Genomic DNA, 22,194 nt, shown 5'->3' on the forward strand with positions numbered 1-22,194 from the left:
ACAAAAAGCAAACTAAATTAAATGGAATTTGAAACGAAATTAATAAAAGACGTGAGAAAAAGAGAAAAGTAGTTAACCGTGGTCAGGTCAGCTAATTAACCATGGTTTCAGGAACCCACGTTAAGCAATTGTGAGTTGAGTGAGAGACTATGTATCTGTATCTCTATATATACATATTTGATAATAATAATAATAATAATAAACATATGAATGAATTGAAGACTATGATATAATGTTTGGTGAAGGGAGCTTTAGGAAACGAAGGCCGGCCACGTGGATGTCGATGGTGGACAAAGTGGTGGTGGCCGTGAAAGCTGAGAGAGTCATCTCCAAGGCCGCACTTGCCTGGGCTCTTACTCACGTTGTTCATCCCGGCGATTCCATAACTTTGCTCGCAGTTTTACCCTCCCACACAACCACTACAAGTACGTAATTAAACTACTACCAATTAATCAATTTATTGGATTTTAATTTCGAATAAATAAAAATCATGTTCCTTATATATATCACTAGGGAGGAGTAGATTCTGGAGATCATTTCCGATACTGGCGGGAGACTGTGGGAGCAGCCACCCTCACCGGGAGAAGCTATGCGATCGGATTAGTGAGATCTCGGAGTCATGTTCCCAAATGGTGCTTCAGTATCACAACCAAATCGAGGTCACTCCTCCTCATCCTTTCTTTGACTTTGATCCCCATAATTTATGTTTAATTTTACTAATGTAAAAAAAGAAAGATGTTTTTTTAATAATTAAACAACAAAATTAAGCTGGTAATTAGATTACAATCTCATTTTTAAAAATAAATATTTTTTCAAATTGTGGTTTAATTATAGTTATTTTTTAAATATTTGGGTTAACAGAAAAGAACCATGTGAATGTGATGTATATATATATATTTTACGCGCTCTTTTTTTTTTTTTTTTAATGGAGACTATAATAATTAAAGATATGCCCGAGCTCTAATATTGCTTTTAAGCTGGCTCATTGTCATTGTCCAAACATTATTTGATAATTGATTAATAAAGGTAATAAATTATGTCTTGATAAAGAAATGGAATTGCATTCTTGCAGGTGACGGTGCGGGTGAAGGTGGTGTTAGATACACTAGCGGGTGCTGTGGCGGCTGAAGCAAAGGGCAATGAGGCCAACTGGGTCATACTGGACAAGTAATTAACATAGAAAAAAAGTATTATTTCTTGTTTCTGATCAGACCTAATTAATTAATTAATTGATTGATTGGCCACCTCTACATTCTTAATTTATTACCTGTTATTTGCATTATTGTATTGTATTTGTATGTACTACTGGTACCTATTTTCCATTTTGAGGTTGTGGTGAGGGCAGAGGAAGTTTCACCAAAATATAGAGGCCCTTAATTATATATTACTTGTTCTGTATTTTACATGCCATACTCATAGTACTGATAGATCATAAATTAATTGTTCTGTTTCTGGGGAATCTGTTAATAATGTAATTATATTAATTACTATTGAATATTGTCTTGGAAAAACAGAAAATTGAAGCAAGAGCTAAAGCACTGTGTAGAGGAACTCCGCTGCAACATTGTAGTGATGAAAGGGTCGCAACCAAAAGTGTTGAGACTCAATTTAGGATGCTCAGACCATGGTGGTGGGAGTGGGCTGGAAACCCCATTCTTTTCAGCTGCTTCTTCGCCAGTTATGGACATTCGAAAGTTGAAATTGGGCCATAAGATGAAGCATTCCACTCCGGTGAGCAGCCCTGAAGAAGAAACAACTACATCCTGCGCAAGAACAAGAGAAGGCTCCATATCGAGTTTCAACAGCGCCGCCTCTATTTTCCTTGTCTACGAACAGAATCCTCTTTTCGAAGGTCCGCACAATGGGACTTATAGACTAATTGATGAGGAGCAAAATGATGATTTGGAACTGGAAGAATCATTATCAGCTATGGACTCAAATAAACATGAAAGTGTTATAACTCTTTCTAAAATTCCAACATCTGTGGCTTGGATTCCACAAAGCCACGCCCTTGAGCTTGATGTAGGACAGCTGCCTATTAAGCCTCCTCCTCGTAATAATGGCAACAAAAATCATGTGTTTTCCTCTGCCACTACTAGCAGTAATAGTAGTAGTAGTACTCTGTTTTATCAAGATCATGTGACACCAGCTGCAGGTAGATCAATAAAGAAAAGGGAATATACTATCAATTCAAGCATTAGGGATGCCGTTTCTCTAGGAAGAACTTCCTCAGTACCTCCTCCACTTTGCTCAACATGTCAACACAAGACACCGATGTTTGGAAAGCCTCCAAAACAATTCTCGTACAGAGAGCTAGAGGAAGCTACAGAAGGGTTCTCACAAAAAAACTTTGTTGCTGAAAGCGGGTTTGGTGTGGTTCACAGGGGAACACTGAGAGATGGACAGGTTGTCGCAGTGAAGCATTTGAAGTTTTGTGGGTCTCAGGCCGATGCTGACTTCTGTCGCGAAGTTCGGGTTTTGAGCTGCGCACAACACAGGAACGTTGTGTTGCTAAATGGGTTTTGCATTGAGGGCAATATGAGGATGTTGGTTTATGAGTACATATGCAACGGCTCCTTAGACTTTCATTTACATGGTATAACTAACCTCTTAATCCAATTGCATGTTAATGCTTCATGCATTGTCCCACTACTTATTCTACTACTGAACTGAACTTTGATCTCTGCTAACTAATTAATGGGCATTGGCAGGAAACAGAGCCCCTTTAGAATGGCATGCGAGGTTAAAGATAGCAACAGGCACAGCCCGTGGCTTACGGTATCTTCATGAAGATTGTAGAGTGGGGTGTATAGTCCACAGAGATCTACGACCCAATAATATCCTCCTAACGCATGATTTTGAACCTATGGTACTACCTACTAAATTCAAACCAAATTTACTCCATCTTGTTAATCCAGTCCAGTACAACATAAGTAATAATCATTATTGTACATGTTGTGTTATTTGTCTATACATATATATAGGTTGCAGATTTTGGGCTTGCTAGGTGGCACTCTGAGTGGGACGTCAGTACGGAGGTTCAAGTGTTTGGTTCAGCAGGGTACACTAATATTATTTCTAAATTTACCCATTAATTATTTAATAATTTCATGATTGGATTAAATTGGGTATGTATGTATCTGATCAGGTATCTTGCACCGGAATATGTAGAGGGTGGAGAAATTACGCATAAAGTTGATGTGTATGCGTTTGGGTTGGTTCTTTTGGAGCTGATGACTGGGCGCAGAATCAGGGAGTTGCAACATGCAAATGAAGAGCTTTTTTTGGCTGATTGGCTCACTCCATTAGCTACTATGGAATCATCATATTATCAGTTACTTGATCCCACCTTGGCTGTTATTAGTACTTCTGACCAATCCAGTACTACTTCTACTACTTCTACTACTACTGATTTCCTTCGTCAGTTAGATGCCATGGGGCGAGCTGCTTCCTTGTGTCTTCGTCGAGATCCAGACTCCAGACCCCAAATGTCCAAGGTACTCTCTTTTTTATCCTGCATATGCATGCCATTACTGTTACTATTAATTAATTGAATTATATATATATATATATATAGGTTCTGAGAGTGCTAGAAGGAGGAGATGTAGTGGTTCCAGCGGGTTCAACCTCAATCGGTAGTAGAAGTGGTCACTTGAATGGTTTAAGTTCACGCCCAAAACCTGAACTCAGAGTCAGTCATTCTCGTAGGCTGTCACACTAATTAAAAATAGATTTCGTACGGTATAACAATGAATCTGTGGTCGTGGATTGGACCTTGCTCTTTATAGTTTTTATATATAATTTATGTGAAAAAAAAGCTCCAAATTTATTCATCGTTATTTATTACCATTGGATTTGCATTTATATTGGGATAGTTGTACTACTATTATGATTACAGGAAAAGAAATTATGGTTTAGCCATAAATGTCTTCTACCTATCGTAGCATTAATATTTGTTGTCACACGTGATATACATATATTACTGAAATTTTAGGCTTTGTAGGAGTGGTTTATTTAGTGATGTTCACACTCTGTTTTCTTTTGTAACATTTTCGCAAGTTCATTATATATAATTAAAAGAATTTCTTCACTTTTTTCTCTTAGAGTTAGAGAAATCAAACTAAATTATCCTATCCTCTCAAATGTATCACCAAAATTCACTTTACAATTTTATTCCTTTTTTATTTCAAAGTTTTAGTGAGGGTCGGTTTGAGATGGATGAAGTTATACATGCAAAATTTGTTAATTTTTCTATTTTTTTTTTTATATAAAATGATATTTTTTTTATTTTTTTTGAAATTATACATAAAATAATATTTAATATGTAACTATGATAGTAACATTTGTTGTAGTCTTGAATTGTTATTCATCAGTTGTGATTAATTTAAAAATTAACTAATAAAATAATTACTAATATAACACTACATACTACATGCATGTTGGCACTTAAAAATGGCCAACGATAGTGTTTTTTTATAGCTTTATTAATCAAACAACACTAAGACCAGTGTTGTGAGCCAAGAGTAAAGTATAAAGTCTAAAGAGAGCCTTAGAACTTAAATTCTAAAAAGAGAAGCTCTAAAAATCAGAATTAATGAAGTGAGGAAATAAGCCTCTTAATTATAAGAAATGATGTCCTAATATTTAGACTATAAATAATAATATAAAATTAAGAATATATATGGAGAATAATTCTTATGAGCCAATATGAGAACATTAAATGATGTCAAGTCTTTGATGAAGGGTTAAGATTTCTCATCCTCATGACCATTGATATGAGAGACTGAATTTGATTTATTATATAAATTTTTGATGTTTTGATATCAAAAATTCATTTTTTTTTCAACTTTAGTCAATTTTCGTTAGAAACAAAGCAGAAAATTCAATATACACGTGAGACACTCATTAAAAGATCTTTCGAATGCAATTGTATTCATATCAATTTAAATTATATCGAGTGAGATACGACCAACACATTAGGAGCTAGTCTGATACTAGCACATATGTTAACGTATCAGTGTCCAAGTTGACATCTAACATCAACCTAAACACTTTGAACTTCGTTACTTATTCTTAGCATATTTTAAGATACCAAGGTGACATTGGTGCATTACTAAGCAAATTTTATAACTTTCCCATAAGACTTTTGAGAAAAGTGTAATCGGAGCCACCATTAAATGCAAATAAATTTTTATAACATGTCTCTAAGTTTCTCTTCTCACCTAAACATGTCTTTAGGATGGGATTTTGTATTACTGCAAATTCGTTGGCTCAATATAAAATAAAATTACCATTGAGAGTTAAAAAGAGTAATATTTTTGCATGCACAATCTATATTAGAATGATATTTAGAGAACTAATTTATTTTAATAGTCACATCATACCATCCAACAACAAGTAATACTGACATGTTTCCTACCAAACTCATAAACAATACATGATTGCAAGAGTGTAAAAATAAGAACTATATAATCAACAACTCCCTGGCCTCTACCCCTTATATATCATTAACTCTAAGAGCATAAACTTAAACATAGACTTTTCCTTTTTGTTGGCTAAATTCATTCTGCCAATGTTCCCACATTACTAACCTTAATTAGACTTAGTAAATCTCACAAGAATTACGTTAACAATTCTTCCAAGTACGAAATGCCTAAAACATGCCTGAACTATCTAATAAAATGAGTGAATAATTATGTAAAATTATTGTCATATCCTCATATCTCAACCATCACATGCTCCAATTATTGTCTTCTCATGAGACTAAGAGAAATATATATATATTTTTTTTTTGCTGGAAAAGATCACTTCATTAAACAAGGCAAACAAACCAAAACACACAAAAAGGTTTTAGATGGCAACAAGAGGTGCCAACTCCTCAGCATTGAAAAAACCAAACTGATAAGAATTAAAGGACCACTTAGCAAGCTTATGAGCTTTTTCATTCCCGGTACGAGGAATCCAAACTACAGAGGCTGACGGGATACAATCCAGAGCATCCAAGAGCCGTGCGAACACCCCTGCAACCCTCCAGTTCGGAGTTTTTCGAGCCTTAATGCCCCACACCAGAAGTTGGCAGTCCACTGCAAAAGTAACATTGTGCCATCCTTGGCTTAGACAACGATGCACAGCATGGAGAAGCGCCCAAGCCTCAGCTTCCAGAGGAATAACAGCCTGTAGCTGAGCAGAAAAGGCTTCAACAACCTCGGAATTAGCCTTAGTTACGATGATACCCGCAACTGACCTGAGATCTTTGCAAGCAGCATCAGCAAACACCACAAACTCTCCCTGCAACACTTCCAGTCGAGCATGCTGCGAAGATTGATCAATCGAAGAGTCCAGAGGAGAGGTGAACACCGAATTGAGCTCAGCGACCAAACTCTTAATCCGATTAAAAATGATGAGGAAGGAGGGTCGAACATGTTCGTGAAAAGCTTGATTCCTCACTGACCAGAGAGTGTAGCAGAGAGAGACTCCAAACTTCCTGAAATCCTAAGAGAAATATTGCTTCCTAAAATCCTTTTAAAATCTCTTCGGGTCGCCTAATCCCCATCTATTATTTTGGTCAAGGTATCCAACTAATTTGTGGCACCCACTTTGAACTTGGACACAACTAAAGTAATATGATACTCTTTAAGTGTTCCCATAATATAGAGATTTTATTATCCGCCTCAACCATCCTAATAACCATAAAATCTTATACACCTCCAAACATAGGTGTAATATTCTAAAAATTTAATTATGATTAATTAGAGCATATTTTATAAAATATGGTGTAATTTGTGTATTGAGGGTTAAATAGGTAAGATTATGATCTCAATCTAACTATGTGATCATTAGGAATTTTAATAGAAATGAATAAATAACCGTAATTTATTAATTACGAAGATTTTATTAGAATATATGGATACTATACATGCTATTTATGTAAAAAATATTAGCGGCAAAACTACCCAAACTATATATTTTTTGACACTTAATTAACCACAAAAATCAATATTTTGACTATAAAACCTACTCAACCCAAGTTCCATTTTGTTCATTATCTTGCCGTCCAAAAACCTTAGTTAAATAACACAGTGGACTGCCCACGTGTACATATATAACAAATTTTTAGTAGTCCGTATAGTATTTAATTATTTAAATATTATAAAAAATAATTTAATAAATATCAAAATAAATAAATTAAAAAAAATATTTTAATTTTTTTTTCTTTTCAAAACATTAAAATTTTAAAATAAATAAATAATTTTTTTTTTCTAGTTCTTCTTTTTGTTCTTTGTTTTTCTCCAGCCACACCACCACACCACCCAACCCACCATTATTATCACCACCACCACACTACCACCACTGTCACACCCCAACCACCATACCATCACTATTATCACCTTCACAATATAACCAACCACCTCTTTAGCAAATTTGGATCAATAGAAAGAAAAAATTGGGCAAAGAAAAATCAGATTATAGTTTCCATTAATCAAAAGAAAATTCTTAGCATTTTTTTTTCATTCCCATTATCGAATTCCTACAAAATTAAGGACCCATTTGAATCCGTTTGTATCCCCTAACCTCTTTGAACCCAATCAATGAACACAAAATGATAAAAAAAATACTTTTAATAAATCATTATAAATATATTCTGATATACAAACTATGAGCTATTTGATATAGCAAAATAACAAAGTAAAGTTTCAAAAAAAAAAAAAAAAAAAAAAAAGAGATTTCAAAAGAGATTTGAGAAAAAAAAAAGGCTAATTAGTAATTTTTCCCCCCGAACTTTGACATATACTAAATCATGCCCCATGAACTTTTTTGGCCGTTAAAAATTCCACTTGAACTATAGAGATTGTTAAATTTAAGGACTTTTGTCTAATTTCATTCAATTTTACTGTTTCATGTACTAAATCATGCTCCCCAAACTTTGATATCTACCAAATCATGCCCCTCAAACTTTTATATGTATTAAATCATGCCCCCTGAACTTTCATCCATGTTAGAATTTTTTTACTAAAATTAGATAAAAGTCCTTAAATTTAACAATCTTAATAGTTCAGGGGAATTTTTAACGGCCAAAAAAGTTCAAGGGCATAATTTAGTACATGTTAAAGTTCGGGGGAAAAAATTGCTAATTAGCCAAAAAAAAAATGAAGGAGAATTTGAGAGAGATCTGAGATGGAGTGAGAGAGAGCGAGAGAGACCGAGACGAAGACGGAGGTGGCGACAACAGTGGAAGTGACGATATCGATGTTGTGGACGAAGGTAACTATATGCCAATCAGGGTTTGTTTTCTTAGCAATTGAGGATTTTTTTGGGCGAAGCTTTTGGGCTTTTCTGGGGTGGAACATAGGCGGGTTCTGGTGGTGGCAATAAAAATAAAAAATTATTTTTATAGTATTTTAATAATTAATATTACGTCGACCATTAAAAATTTTCTACGTGTATACTTGTATAGACGTGGGCAATCTACTGTGTCATTCAATTGAAATTTTTAGACGAAAGGGTAATGAGAAAAACGGAACCTGGGTTCAGTAGGTTTTGCAGTCAAAATTTTTATTTTTGTGGGTTTAGGATTTAGGGTTTAGGGTTTAGGGTAATATAAAGTTCGGGCAGTTTTACCGCCAATATCCCTTTATGAAATGAAATATTTTCAGGTCCGACAACCATGAAGACTTGATTAGTGGCCAGAAATTTCATGGCAGTATTAGTATATGGTATTAGTGATTTCGAGAAGTTCACTTAATTTTGAGTTTTACAAATTATTTCAAGATAATTGGTTATGACCAAACTACCCATAGGTTAGAGATTACTTAAGTGTTAAGTAAAATGGACAAAATGGTCTTTATAATTGTTATAAGAAATAAAAACTATCCACACTTAGCTAATTTTTTATAATTCTCATGAGTAATAAAAATTCTGAAATTCTGAATTTTAATATTATCAATTTATTATTTAATTAATCAATTAATTAAATATAAAATAATAAATATGGTACTGAAACAGTTATTGTGTAACTACAGAACACAACTATGTAACTACAAAATAAAACTAGAAGCAAACAATGCAGAAAAATAAAAACACACAAGGTTTCAACAATCCTTCCAGATTTTTACTAGTCTACGGGGCCATGCCCAGAGATAAGATTCATTAAATAGATCTCAAAAATACAAAATAATTGACTTATGCATAAATAGACTCCCTCTTATTGTATGCCACAAGCTTGATGTATTCCACATTCTAATCAAATCTTGCTGAAACTTCAAGTGCTCGAACTCCCTTCGATCTCCTTGAAGAGTGCTTGCTTCCTCCCGAGGCAAGACTTAAAAAGCAATCTCTCGAAAGCTTGTAAAACCTTCTTCCAGAGGTAGCACTGTTGTTCTACTTCTTTTGCAGACCTGAATACAGACTCGAGACAATACAAAATACATATAAACAAAGTAAGAGATGAACACTCTCTTCTCTACAAATTAAAGACTCTCTTTTCTAAAGATATGAGTGAAATACAAAGATGTAAAAGAAGTATATGACCTAGCTGCAATAAGGTGTATTTATAATTAATATACACCTTATTGACAGCTCACAATTTGAACAAGACCACAACTCACTAGATAATTTCCTAAAATAGATCTTCAATTATCCTAAGAATTTCTATTTCTGTACTTATAGAATCGTGAGCAGTAAGTACGACTTATTTTTTTTTTTTTTATAGAAATTGAAAGTTTTGCTTTGATTTTCTCCTCAAGAAATCTAATCAAACATAATAGGAAAACTCACATAAGGTCAGATTAACAAAGGTGGATAGATAGAAAAGAGAGTCACCAAACTTACCATTTTTACCTTATTTTCCATAAATAATGAAGCAGACAACTTTTCTTCTAAAAATAAATTAATTAATATAAAAGTCAAATACATAAAATATAAAAATCAATTTAAATACCGAGTCGAATTTAAACAATAAATAATACAATATTTTTGTGACATTAAAGATGCCAAAAATAAAATTAACAAATTCAAAATAAACTTAGCTTTAGTACTATGGTATCATGAAAAATAAATTACTATAAATTTATTGTATCTCCCTTACTAGCTGGTCGTGTCCAAATTTCTGCCTAAACATTGAACTATTATGAAATATACGTGCTGTCACATCTCTTTATCCAGCTTAAACCAACTTCGAATGACCAAATCAAACTTTAGAAAGAAATCCCAACTCCCAAGCACTTCAAAAAAAAAAAATTGGTAAACAGGAAATATTAAAATTTAATTTGGCATTGATTAATTAGTTTTACACTAGACAATAAGTTGTACACAAACACAAGGCAATCATCACATAACCAAGCTACAAACCAAGTACGTGTCACAAACAAAACATCCGAAACAGTTAAGCTAACACGTGGCACATTACAGTTGGTTCGTCCTGTTGTTGCTAAAACGGCCAGCAGAGGAATAGCTTCCATCGGACGGCAAAGAATCGACATCAGATATGGCATGTGGCATGGTAACCGTTTGATTAAAATCCTGCTGGGCATATTCGGAGACGCTCCAGACCTTAACGGACTTATCGAGGCTTCCACTGTAAACGACCCATCTCTGGTTCTGGTCATGGTCACGGTCCCGTTCAATAGCCAAACACTTGACTGGGCCTGTGTGGCCCGTTAAGACGGAAAGACACGTGTGAATATTATCATCCCTTCTCCACACGCATATGGTCTTATCTGCGGACCCGCTGAACACCAATCCCCCTGCAGCCGCGAGACAGAGGATCGCCAGGTTGTGACCCTTGAGGACCCCACCGTGGGAAAACGACTGCTTCTCACGTTCCCAAAAGTTGACCAATCCATCAGAGGACCCACAGTAAACTATTGAAGAGCCGTTACCGTTAACGGCCAGAGCCGTTACTGCGCTCTCCTGAACCAACAATTTCTGAAGCAAAGAATGTTTCGTCAGCTTCCCACGCTGCTCCCTCTTCCAAACCTTAACGGTTCCGTCTGCGGCTCCCGTGAAGACCAATCCCTCAACGGTTGCGACGACGGCGTTGACGGCGTCGTCGTGAGCGTTAATTGACTCGAGGCACTTGGAGTTGTCGATCCTCCAGACCTTTAAGGTCCGGTCCCACGAGGCGGAGTACAACAAGGCTTTGTCGTCGCTCAAGCTCAGGCAAGAAATGGCGTCCGAGTGTTTGATCCAGAGGGAGGTGCGACGACGTCTTCCGGCGTCGAGTACGTAGCTGCTGGGTTTAACGGAGCTTTTGAAAATGTCCATGAGAGTGGGTAAGGTGCCTGCTCGTTTGTGGAGGGTATTAATGTTATTTTTGTTGGAAATGGATGGTGGTGGTGGTGAGACTTTCCAGACGCGGATCTTGCCGTCTTGGTGTCCGGTGAAAATCTTATTACCTGAGATTACAATGGCTTTGACCAAACCGCTGTTAGATTTGAAACCGCTAAACTCCTTGAGACTCTTCCAGACACGAATGTTTTTGCTGTCGGAGCCTGTGTATAAGAGGTCACCGGAGGCAGCCAATGAGTAAATATGGCCTTCTTCGCGAACAAGTGAGCCGATGAGAGTGTTGTTGTTGTTGTTCTTGTTGTTGGAATAATTGGAATTATCGTGGTCAAATTGTGATTGTTGAGACCAAGGAGACTTATTATTATATGGTAGGAATGATGAAACTTGATTCCAAGGAGACATCATCATTGGAGATCCCTCTGTGCTTAATCTGCTGGGATCGAACCCACCCATAATTCCCATTGGACTCGTTAACGAAGCACTACTGTTACGAGCGTAATCATCCATCATCATCATCTCCGAATTATTATTATTATTAATATTTGGATCTGAATTATTATTATGTAAACTCATCATCTTGTAATTAATATTTCCTCCTTTTTTCTCCTCCCTCATTCTTTTTTTCTTTTCTCACATCAATAGTGTATATAAACAAGTGGAATTAATTAAGGAGACAAAAAGACTATATTTATATATATTTAAGGTATAAGGAATATATATATATAGAGAGAGAGATATATATATACGAAGGAGGAGACTCAAAGGTAAAATAATTATAATTGAAAGGCGAGCAGAAGAATATAAGGAGAGGGTGTATATGTATTTATATGATGGTGAAAACGAAAGGGACGGTGGAGAAGATAGCAAACTAAACGGTGATGACACGTGTAAGGACCAAAATTATCATTAAATTATTTTAATTATTAATTCCGATTTCGATGCTAACAGATCATTTATTCATCGGTAATTGCTTGTTTTTTTTTTTTTCTAAATAAAGAAAAAGAAATCCTTTTTAGTTTAATGCTAATGGAATGAGTTTATTATAGTTTTGTGTTTAAGGTATTTAATTAAAAAGTTAATATACGTACCTAAATAGAAGAAAGTTAGTTCATAAAAAAAATAGAAGAAAGTTGTTCCATTACGATATGCATATAAATATATATACTGATTGAGATTAGCATTGATATCACGATCACTAACCAGAAATAATCTCTACCAGTGAAGTCTGTCTGAAACGTACGCTAACTTCTCTTTCGAGAAATTTATATGCTTTTCAGAAAAAGAAGGGATGCTTTTCAATTTCTTTTTACTTATATATATATGTGTGTGAATGTTATAATTAAGTGAATATAAATTTGTATTATGTATAAACATAAACATAATGCATATGATATCCTTCAAACCATATTGGGTATTTATATGACCCTTTATTTGATATATGATCATTACATATACATTTCAAGAATAAAAACAAAAGCTATTTGATGTAGTATTTTTTCCAATGTATTGCTACATTCTAACTGGTGTGGTGTACTCTTTCATTTGTATTAGTAAGAAAAAAAATGAAGATAATAATAATGAATGATCACTACTCATGCATGGATGAATTAATAGCATTACAGTTTTATTAGAAAATGATTAAAAATAAAAGTAATCAAATAATGAATGATCATGTCAAAGTTCGGAAAAAAAAAATATAGATAATAAAACCAAACCATAATCAAAACTAACAAGTAACTCAGTAAACACACAAACACACAAGAATAACACTATATTTTACTTGGTTCGTGATCAAGATTTTCAGCAACAATTAATTGAGGTTATTTTGAATAATTAATGTGAATTTAAAAAAAGTATTTTTACATGACTGAAGCATATTAAAAAGTTTTAGTCCACGAATCATTTTCATTGTTGTATATTTTTACAGAAAATAAATATTTTGATCCCCCTTCCTTTATATCTTGGGATATTTATAGGCTCATAATAGTAGTAAAAATGCCACCATTTGTCGCGCTTGTACGAACCATGCCTTCACAATTTCCCAACCTTGGTTATAGAGCATGATCACCTATTTTGTGATAATGTGTCTGGGCTCAATATAGGTGTTTGGTAAGATTGGATTTTTCTCTTACTAACGATTTGACAGCTCACAATGTAGTCGTCCAATGAGGCATGGTGTTAGGTTATTTTTAGTTTTAGTATATTTTTAATTGAGTTTTAATCGTGTTTGAAGTATTTTTATGCTTGTTATCTTTTATTTGTGCAGATTTAAAATAGAAGAAAATTAAAAAAATATCAAAGAAAAAGATGGGAAAAAGATAAAAATATCATGATATTTAAAATAGAGAAAATTGTGCAAGAAAATAAACCTGAAACTTCAAGCCTGGATTCGACGATGTTCTGTTTAGGTTTTGGAAAAAGTCAAAACATGAAAGTTCTATATCTCTCTTTTATCTTTCCGGAACATCTTAAATCGTCCAATTTCGAGCAATATTGAGAGAGTTATGGCTAAAATAATATCAGTCGACGCAATAGAAAAAATATCTCGTCTGAGGTTTCCCAAAAATTTAAATCCGAATGGGAATTTAAACATGTGCGTTTTTTTCCATCTTTTTAGGCCTTCAATGTCTATATAAAGGGAAGAAGGGAGTTGATTTCAGGAAGCAATTTTAGAGAGAGAAAAAAGAGAGAATTCATATACAGAGTGGAGGGATCAACTGCAATATTTGAGGCATACTTCTCAGGGTTTTCAGCAATCTTCTCTTCTTCTCTTCTCTATTTGCATCTCTTTTCTTAAAGTTAATATGTGTAATTATGCTTCAATGAACATGTGTAGCTAAACACTATATTAGGGTTAGATGGATATTGTTTAACATTGTTTATGGTTTTAATATGATTTATTTTCTCCCTAATTTCTATGTATTCTATTTTATTTGTGCTTAATTACTTTTAATTGTCTGGCCACCAATTAACTATCTATGATTTTGATGCGAGATCTGAGAAGTGAGTGTCAAATATGCTATAGTAGAATAGAACTGAATTTTGATATAGGATGAGAGTACCTATATGGTTTAGATAGCCTATAGGGTTTCTGTGTTTAATGTCTGTTGCATGTTAAATTTATCACGAGAGTAGAAATTTTGCATGTAATTGAGATTTATATATTTGAGAAGACTATAAATTACCTTAGTAAACCTGCAATTGCATAGAAATTAATATTAGGAAGATAATCATACTAGGCCATAATCAATAGAAATAATTGAAATCGAAACCCTAGTTTTTATTAACTGTCAATTTTTTTAAATAATTGCTTCTTACTAGTTCCTTATTTTTAATTATTTCTTAATTTTCATTCAACCAAATAGAAGTAAAGGTTTAATTTTAACGTACTTAACTGCACTCCCTGTGGGATCGACCTCACTCCTGATGAATTTACTACTTGAAACGATACGTACACTTCCGTGTACAAAATATCGCAACACATGGGGCACTATAACATTTATCAATAGCGATGGAGGAGTCCATCGCTAAGAACTCCTAAATCTATCGCCATTGGCTATTAGCGGCAGGAATCTGCCGCTCATAATTGTATGCTAATAACAGTTATTAGCGGCGGAGTTCGTGTCTATCGCTAATAACTATTAATAGCGGCAGACATTAGCGGTGGGCACCCACCACTAATAGTGTATGTCAGTTTCGTTAATCGAGAATGATGTTGGGAGTTATTATTGAACTTGTCTTTCTTCCCATTACCTTACTGGTTTTCGTTATTTGACCTTTTACCACTCTAACCCGAACTAATGTTGTTATGAGAGTTCTAATTCTATTGAACGGATGTATTAGCGAAAGTGGTGTGCGGTTGGCTCTTTTTCTGACCAACTGTATCTACACGCCAAATAACTTCTTCAAGCTTTATAAACTCATTTGCTCAATCTAAAAACTCTCCTATTGATCTTACAGTAAGCCTCTTAATGTCTTTCTATAATTCTTCCAGATGTTCAATTCCTCCTAGGATGGCGGCCAACCTCCCTTCTATGGTTAATCCTTTCATGTTTATGGCATCAATCATAAATCTACTAACGTAAGCCCTCAAACGCTCTCCTAATACTTGCTTTACTTCAACCAGGTCTTCTAAGTGAGATGAGAGTTGCCTAGAAAAGGAGAACTATGTGTGAAATTCCACCATGAAGGAATTCCACGAGTTAAATTTTTCTAGAGCTAACTTGAAGTACCACTACTGGAAGACCTCCGTCAAGGTAGCTGGAAAGATTTTACACTGTACATCACCCTTTGCTGCCCAAGTACATTTGCATTTCAATGTACTTGATGTGGGACAGAGGATCTTCATTGCGCGTGTACATTTTCTATGTTGGCATTTTGAACTTGTGCAGCAGATCAAAGGGCGTTAATTTTTTATGAGAAGGGTGATCCCCTAGTACGATCAAGTTTAAGGTTTGTGAGTTTTGGGCCAGTCAGGCTTCGTACAGGGCTCTTAAGCTTATATATTTGGGCTTGCAACACTAGATCAACTTGACCTGCATGTTGACCGACTTGTATCACTTGTGGATCCCTTAGAACATTACCGGGCACATAGTTATTTACATTGGTTGGCTAAATATTGGGAGGGATGTATCGTCCATCATGTCCCCTTCTACGATTAAGATCATCTCTCAAATCATGTACGGGGCCTAATCTGTTAAAGACTAATTCACCTGGAGGCCTCCTTGTCTGGCTGTTATCAGTAATTGATTGGTTTAGTATATTCGTCTGAGATCCGATTGAAAGATTTTTTAGGCCTAATGATACTTTATTTTTTAAAAATATCAATTTTTTCTATTTTTAATATATTTTTTAGGCTGCCTAAAATGTGAAATAAACTAATTTAACATGTTGATTTTTTTTTTTTGGAGAAGAACAGATCACGATTGGGTTTGGGACTTGAGAGGAGAAACCAAAGGTTATTAATAATGAATATGATTGTACAGGTAACAATGGTATAATGGGATGGGATAGTGACATTGGGATGCGTATATCATTAATTAGATTTTTACTTGTTAGTTTTTATTTTTTTTTTTACTTTTGCTTTTTTTTTTTAGTTAAGAATATTAAAAATAAAATAATAATTATTAAATATATACTTATATATAATATATTCTGGTCGGGTCTCGGGTGCACACCCGAATAAAATTCAATGGCTTTTTGAAACCCGAACCCGATACCCGAATTATGCTTCTTCGGGTCAGACCCGACCCGACAATACAGACTTTGGTTTTTTCGGCTTTTTCGGCATCGGGTCGGGGCAGGTGGTCGGATTTTTCGGGTTGCCGGGTCCTAATGTTCAACCCTAATGTAGTATTGCTGCTATAAAAAATAGTGGATTTGTCAAAATTCACCCGTTGCCCCAATGCCTTGGCAAAGCTCTCCAAAAGATTAATAATGTAAGAGACCTCCTCATTCGTTGCTTTACAGTACAAAAAACTATCATCCGCAAAAAGCATATGGGAAACCAACGGAGCACCATTCGACACTTTACATCCATGAATCCATTTTCTTTCTTCATATCTTCTAATAAGAGCTGAGAAACCTTCAGCACAGATCAAGAAAAGATAAGGTGAGATTGGATCGCCTTGCCGAAGCCCTCTACTAGGAACAATAGGGCCAAGAGTGTAGCCACTGCTTACAACATTGTATTGCACTGTGGAAAGACAACCATATATGAGACGGACCCATTTTTCATCAAACCCCAACCGAGAAAGCATTGGACAAAGAAAGTTTCAATCCACTCTATCATATGCTTTACTCATGTCCAACTTCAAAGCCATATAACCATCTTTACCAACATGTTTCCTTTTAAGATAGTGCAAAATCTCAAAAGAAACCATTATATTATCAGTAATAAGCCTCCCTGGAATGAACGCACTTTGGTTAACTGAAATAACCTCTGAAAGAAGACTCTTCATCCTATTTGCTAGGACTTTGGTGATAATTTTAGCAACAACATTACACAAAGAAATGGGTCGTAATTCACTTATCAGATTAGGTTTCTTTTTCTTAGGAATCAACACAATATTAGTATTTTGCATCCCCTCCGGCATCTCTTCAGTTTGAAAGAAATCCTTCACATATTTTATCACATCGTTTCCAACAATACTCCAATATTTTTGAAAGAATTTAGGATTCATACCATCTGGTCCCGGAGACTTATCAGGGTGCATTTGGAAGACAACATCTTTCACTTCTTGATCAACAATCACTACAACAATTTGCATTAATACCAGCGGACACAATACCGGCGGGCCACATCCGTCCCTAATAATGGGATTAATACCGGCGGATGTAGGGGTCCGCCGGTATTATTATGTATTTATTTATTATTTTTTTAATAAATAAATATAAAATTCATTAGCGGCGGGCATTTATTAATACCGGCGGATAGCCCGCCGCTAATAGTGTAGGGGATTTTATTTCAAAAATTAACCGGGAAAATTCGCGGGCTTTAATTTTAAAAATTATTAGCGGCGGACATAAAACATATTACCAGCGGACCTTCCGCCGCTATTACAGTTAATTTTTTTTTTATTGTTGTTTTAGAATTAGCGGCGGGAAAGACTAATAGCAGCGGACTCCGCCGCTAATCCATTTTGTATATATAAAACAATATGAAAACCCTAATATATCATCTCTCCCATCCTCTTCGTCTCTTCTATTTGGGACTGTTTGTCCCTCTGCTCCTCCAGATCGTCGACAAGCTATCATCCGGACCAGTGCACCAACAAACCCACCACCTCCACCATTCTTGACGTGTCCATTGCCTCCCGAACTTATTTTCTTCTTTATTCATGTGTGTATATTCATCTCAAAATCCAAACCCACAAAAACCCTCATCTCTAATCTTAGATAATTTCACCCAAACCTACCATATTCCTTCGTCAGCTCAGATCCATTACCAAAATCAAAGTCAAGTCTCCATTTCTCAAATATTAAGGTATATATATATGTATATATATATGTTTATATATATATATATATATATTTCTAAATATAGCTTCTTTTTTTTTTCAATTACAATATTAGGAAAAGTTAATTTTTCCTCTTTCATTTGGCCTTTCAATATCTCTTTTTCTTTTAATCTTTTTCAACTCATAAGAAGCAAAATTTCCCTAATGTCAGATCTGTAAATCTAAGAGATCTGTAGATTTAGAAAGTATATGAATGTTTGTGTGTTTATATATATATATATATTGTGTTTCGAATAGGTATGTGTACATGTGAGCTTTTGTATTGTATTTCTAAATTTTATGAGTGAACACTGTTGGTTTGTTTAGAAAGTGGTTGACTTAAGAAATTTGAGTTTCTTTAGGAGAAACTTTGTTTAGTAAAAAATAATTGTAAATTATTAGTGAACTTTTCTTTTTTTAGTGTTAAATTTTTATTATTGGTTTATAATGTCTTTTTAATAATATAATAAAACTTTCATATGATGATAAAGTTTATTTTGTCTGCAGGTAATATAGAAGATATTGCATTGGATTTGAAGAGAAAATATTTTTCATTTGTACACTTTTATGTAATTTTTGTAAGAGTATATATATATTTATATGTTTATAAAGAATTTGAGAGATAATCCGGTTGTAAGAAATTAAGATCTCATGATTTTTTTGTATGGAAGATCTCATGATTATTTATTTAGTTATGTGAATGTTAAAATGTATATATTACTTATTTAATTTGTGTAAGTATGTAATGTTTAAATATTTATATAAATAAATATTGAATGATAAATATTTTTATATAGCATTTATGCTGTTAATATTACTTAATGAATAATATTTTAATTTTAAATATATTTAATATTAATCAATTTATATTGTTATTTAAAAGAAACAAATATTAATTTATTTAAGAAAATAAAAAGTATTACAGGCGGACTCATCCGTCGCTAATAATACTATCACATTATAAATCTGACACTATTATTAGCGGTGGGAGTGTCAGTCCGCCGCTAATACTAATTATTAATGACCAAGTAGTACCGGCGGAGTAATAGCGGCGGGTCCCGCCGCTATTACCCTTTACCAGCGGATTAATGGATTATTACCAGCGGACTCCTCCGCCTCTAATAACGGTAAATGTTGTAGTGAATGGGCCGAAGCAAACTTTGATTGTGTTCCTCTTTGACCCTCGACACCACACAGTCAAGAAAATCTCCCCATACGCCATTTTCAGCCTTAAAAATTTCATTAAAGTAATCCACCATAACATCCCCCAAACCATTCTCCCAAGTTCTCAAAGTACCAGAAGCATCTCTCAAATGAATAATTGTGGACTCTTAAGCCTCATTTACAAAAAAAATCTTCAAATGTGGTGTCTTATACAAAAAATTTTATTTTATTTTCTAAAGAAATACTTCTACAATATTTTTCATTTGATCAATGTAATACGTATATATGTCACTTTTTCTCTTTTATATGTAGATGATTAAAGGATGAGTCATAGGTTATTAGAATTTTTTAATAGCATCTTGATTGGTGAACAATATGTAAGTTGATACAACATAAGTAACATTCAAGTGAAGAATATTTATATCGAATATTTATCGAAAGCCATACTAACAGAGTCATACAAACTGTGGTAAAAAAAATATTATTTGAGTAATTAATTGTACAATCACATATATTTAAACTTTAGTTTTATATGTCAAATGTGTTCATAATGTTCAATCTTCAAGTTTCACAATATATCAAACAAAAACATTGCAGAAGTATTTCTTTAAAAAAAAAATTCTCATGTAAACACCTCATTTGAAGATCTTTTAATAAATTAGATTTAAGAGTCCACAATATTAAATATTAGTAATTTTTTTATTAAGGGTCACTAAATTATTTTAAAAAAAAAAAAAATATAAAAAAAATTAATTAACTAATAGTATAAAATAATAGAATGACACATAATGAAAAAAAAAAAAATGTCTGTATGTAGAGATATTTTTCGTGACTCTATCTAAGCATTTTCATATAAATGATTATTGTTCTTTATTATTGAATTAATTCTTAAAATGAGTTATGAGGGATTAAAATTTATCTTTTTGGTTCAAAAATATTAAATATATTAATCTTACGTACACACTCTCTCATCACTAGAATGATGATCTTCCATCTCGCAAATAAATTGATTCCCACTCTCTTTCTCAATCTTTTATATAAGATATTTTTTTTGTTACTTTTAGACGCTGTTTAGAATGGGTCAATGCTAACAAGAGAATGATAAAGTGAAATATTAATTTATTTGTTTTGAGAGTTTAGCCTTAGAATGTTATTCCTTTAGTAATATAACTACCTTTGAGGAAGGTAATGTTGATACCTTAAAAAATTGTAAGATTTAATTATTACATTCCATTATATTAATTTGAATAACATTTTTGAATTAATAAATAAATTTTAATACCAATAATATACATTTAGTCTGTGAGATCGATTTTTTTAACTGAGTTATTTTTATATTATTAGCAATAACATATATATATTTATTATACATAAATTTTATGCTGATGGTATACATAAATGATATTGCAAACAAAAATAAATAACATAGTGATAAAATACACAGAAATGTTCATTTCAATTAATAAAAAATACAATAAATTTAATATTTACTAATTAATAAATATATTTCTTTAATAAATAATTATTTTATTTTTATATATAATTAACATTAAATATATATAATAAAAAATATTTTTATTTTAATTTTTTAAAATAATATATAAGATTCATGTACTTAACCAAACTGTAATTTAATTAACAGAAATATGCTTATATATTACCCTACACAACCAAACGTAGTTTACACATTTTCCTATAATTAAATTATTTTGAACAACTCGTACCAAACACCCCCTAGTAAACATAATATATTAGTAAATAATATTCATACTTTCTATTTTGTTTATTTATTTATTGCAATATTATTTAGTTACCAATATCTAATAAATGGTTTTATTTTTTTGCTTTGTCCAAATTTTAATAAATTTAATTTAATTTTAATATATATACATTTTTGTGAAGTTTGTAGTTATAGTTGGCTTGTAAAAATGAAATAGTAAGAAGTTTATACTTAATTTATTAAATGTTATCTTATCTCACCCTCTCATAGCTTAGTCATGTTAGACCACTAACTCTATACTGCCCAAAATTAACTACCGTATTACAATACAATTGTTCAATTAGAATAAACTATTGGGAAATTCTATAATGCATCATTTAAAAGGGATACACTGATACATCTTTATCTGTTTTAGTATCCGAAATAATTTTTTAGTCAATTTTTTTCTCATGGTCATGTAAATTATACTTATTTAAGTACATCCTGCAAAATTTTAAGAAATTTGGAAAAGTTTAATACACCGAAAATTGCGTTCAAGTAGTGTGTTGCACGCGTGACTATTTTATTTTATACACGTGTAAAATAGACTATTTTAACATTGTTTCTATGTTGTAAATTATTCCGAATTTCTTAAAATTTTGTAGGATATCTCAAATAGCTATAACGTACATGAATATGAAAAAAATTAGACTAAAAAAATTTTTTAGATGCTGAAACAAGTAAAGGGTGCATCAATACATCCATTTTAAGGAGCGCAGTGTAGAATCACCCTAAACTATTAAATGCTTTACAAATAAGATTTTTTATTTATTTATTTATTTATTTATTTATTTTTAATTTTCCCACCTTAAAACAATCATATATATCAATCTATAAAATAATGTTTTAAGAAGATCCCTCAGTCCACACACAAATAAAAGTTACAATACTATAATTAAGTTAATTTTTGATCGATCTAAAATAATCTAAAAAAAAAGCCAAACAACAAGTGTGTACACTTGGAGCTAGGAAATGAATTGGGTCTAA

At 33.0% G+C, this 22,194-nt stretch overlaps 2 protein-coding genes across 2 annotated transcripts; one reads left to right on the top strand and one right to left on the bottom strand.

The window, feature by feature from the left end:
• The first annotated feature begins 79 nt into the window (after positions 1 to 79).
• LOC115699959 (inactive protein kinase SELMODRAFT_444075) lies at positions 80 to 4,090 on the top strand. The gene is made up of 8 exons (XM_030627506.2): positions 80 to 425; positions 514 to 659; positions 1,073 to 1,167; positions 1,515 to 2,596; positions 2,712 to 2,869; positions 2,985 to 3,061; positions 3,149 to 3,497; positions 3,578 to 4,090. The coding sequence occupies exons 1-8, from the start codon at positions 233 to 235 to the stop codon at positions 3,719 to 3,721; spliced, it is 2,244 nt and encodes a 747-aa protein (XP_030483366.1). The 5' UTR covers positions 80 to 232; the 3' UTR covers positions 3,722 to 4,090.
• A 6,154-nt stretch (positions 4,091 to 10,244) lies between these two features.
• LOC115699965 (protein JINGUBANG) lies at positions 10,245 to 12,083 on the bottom strand. Its single transcript, XM_030627513.2, has one exon. The coding sequence runs from the start codon at positions 11,899 to 11,901 to the stop codon at positions 10,402 to 10,404; it is 1,500 nt and encodes a 499-aa protein (XP_030483373.1). The 5' UTR covers positions 11,902 to 12,083; the 3' UTR covers positions 10,245 to 10,401.
• Between the last annotated feature and the right edge of the window lie 10,111 nt (positions 12,084 to 22,194).

This window comes from Cannabis sativa, chromosome X (genome assembly GCF_029168945.1).
Source record: "Cannabis sativa cultivar Pink pepper isolate KNU-18-1 chromosome X, ASM2916894v1, whole genome shotgun sequence".
NCBI classification, from domain to species: Eukaryota; Viridiplantae; Streptophyta; class Magnoliopsida; order Rosales; family Cannabaceae; genus Cannabis; species Cannabis sativa.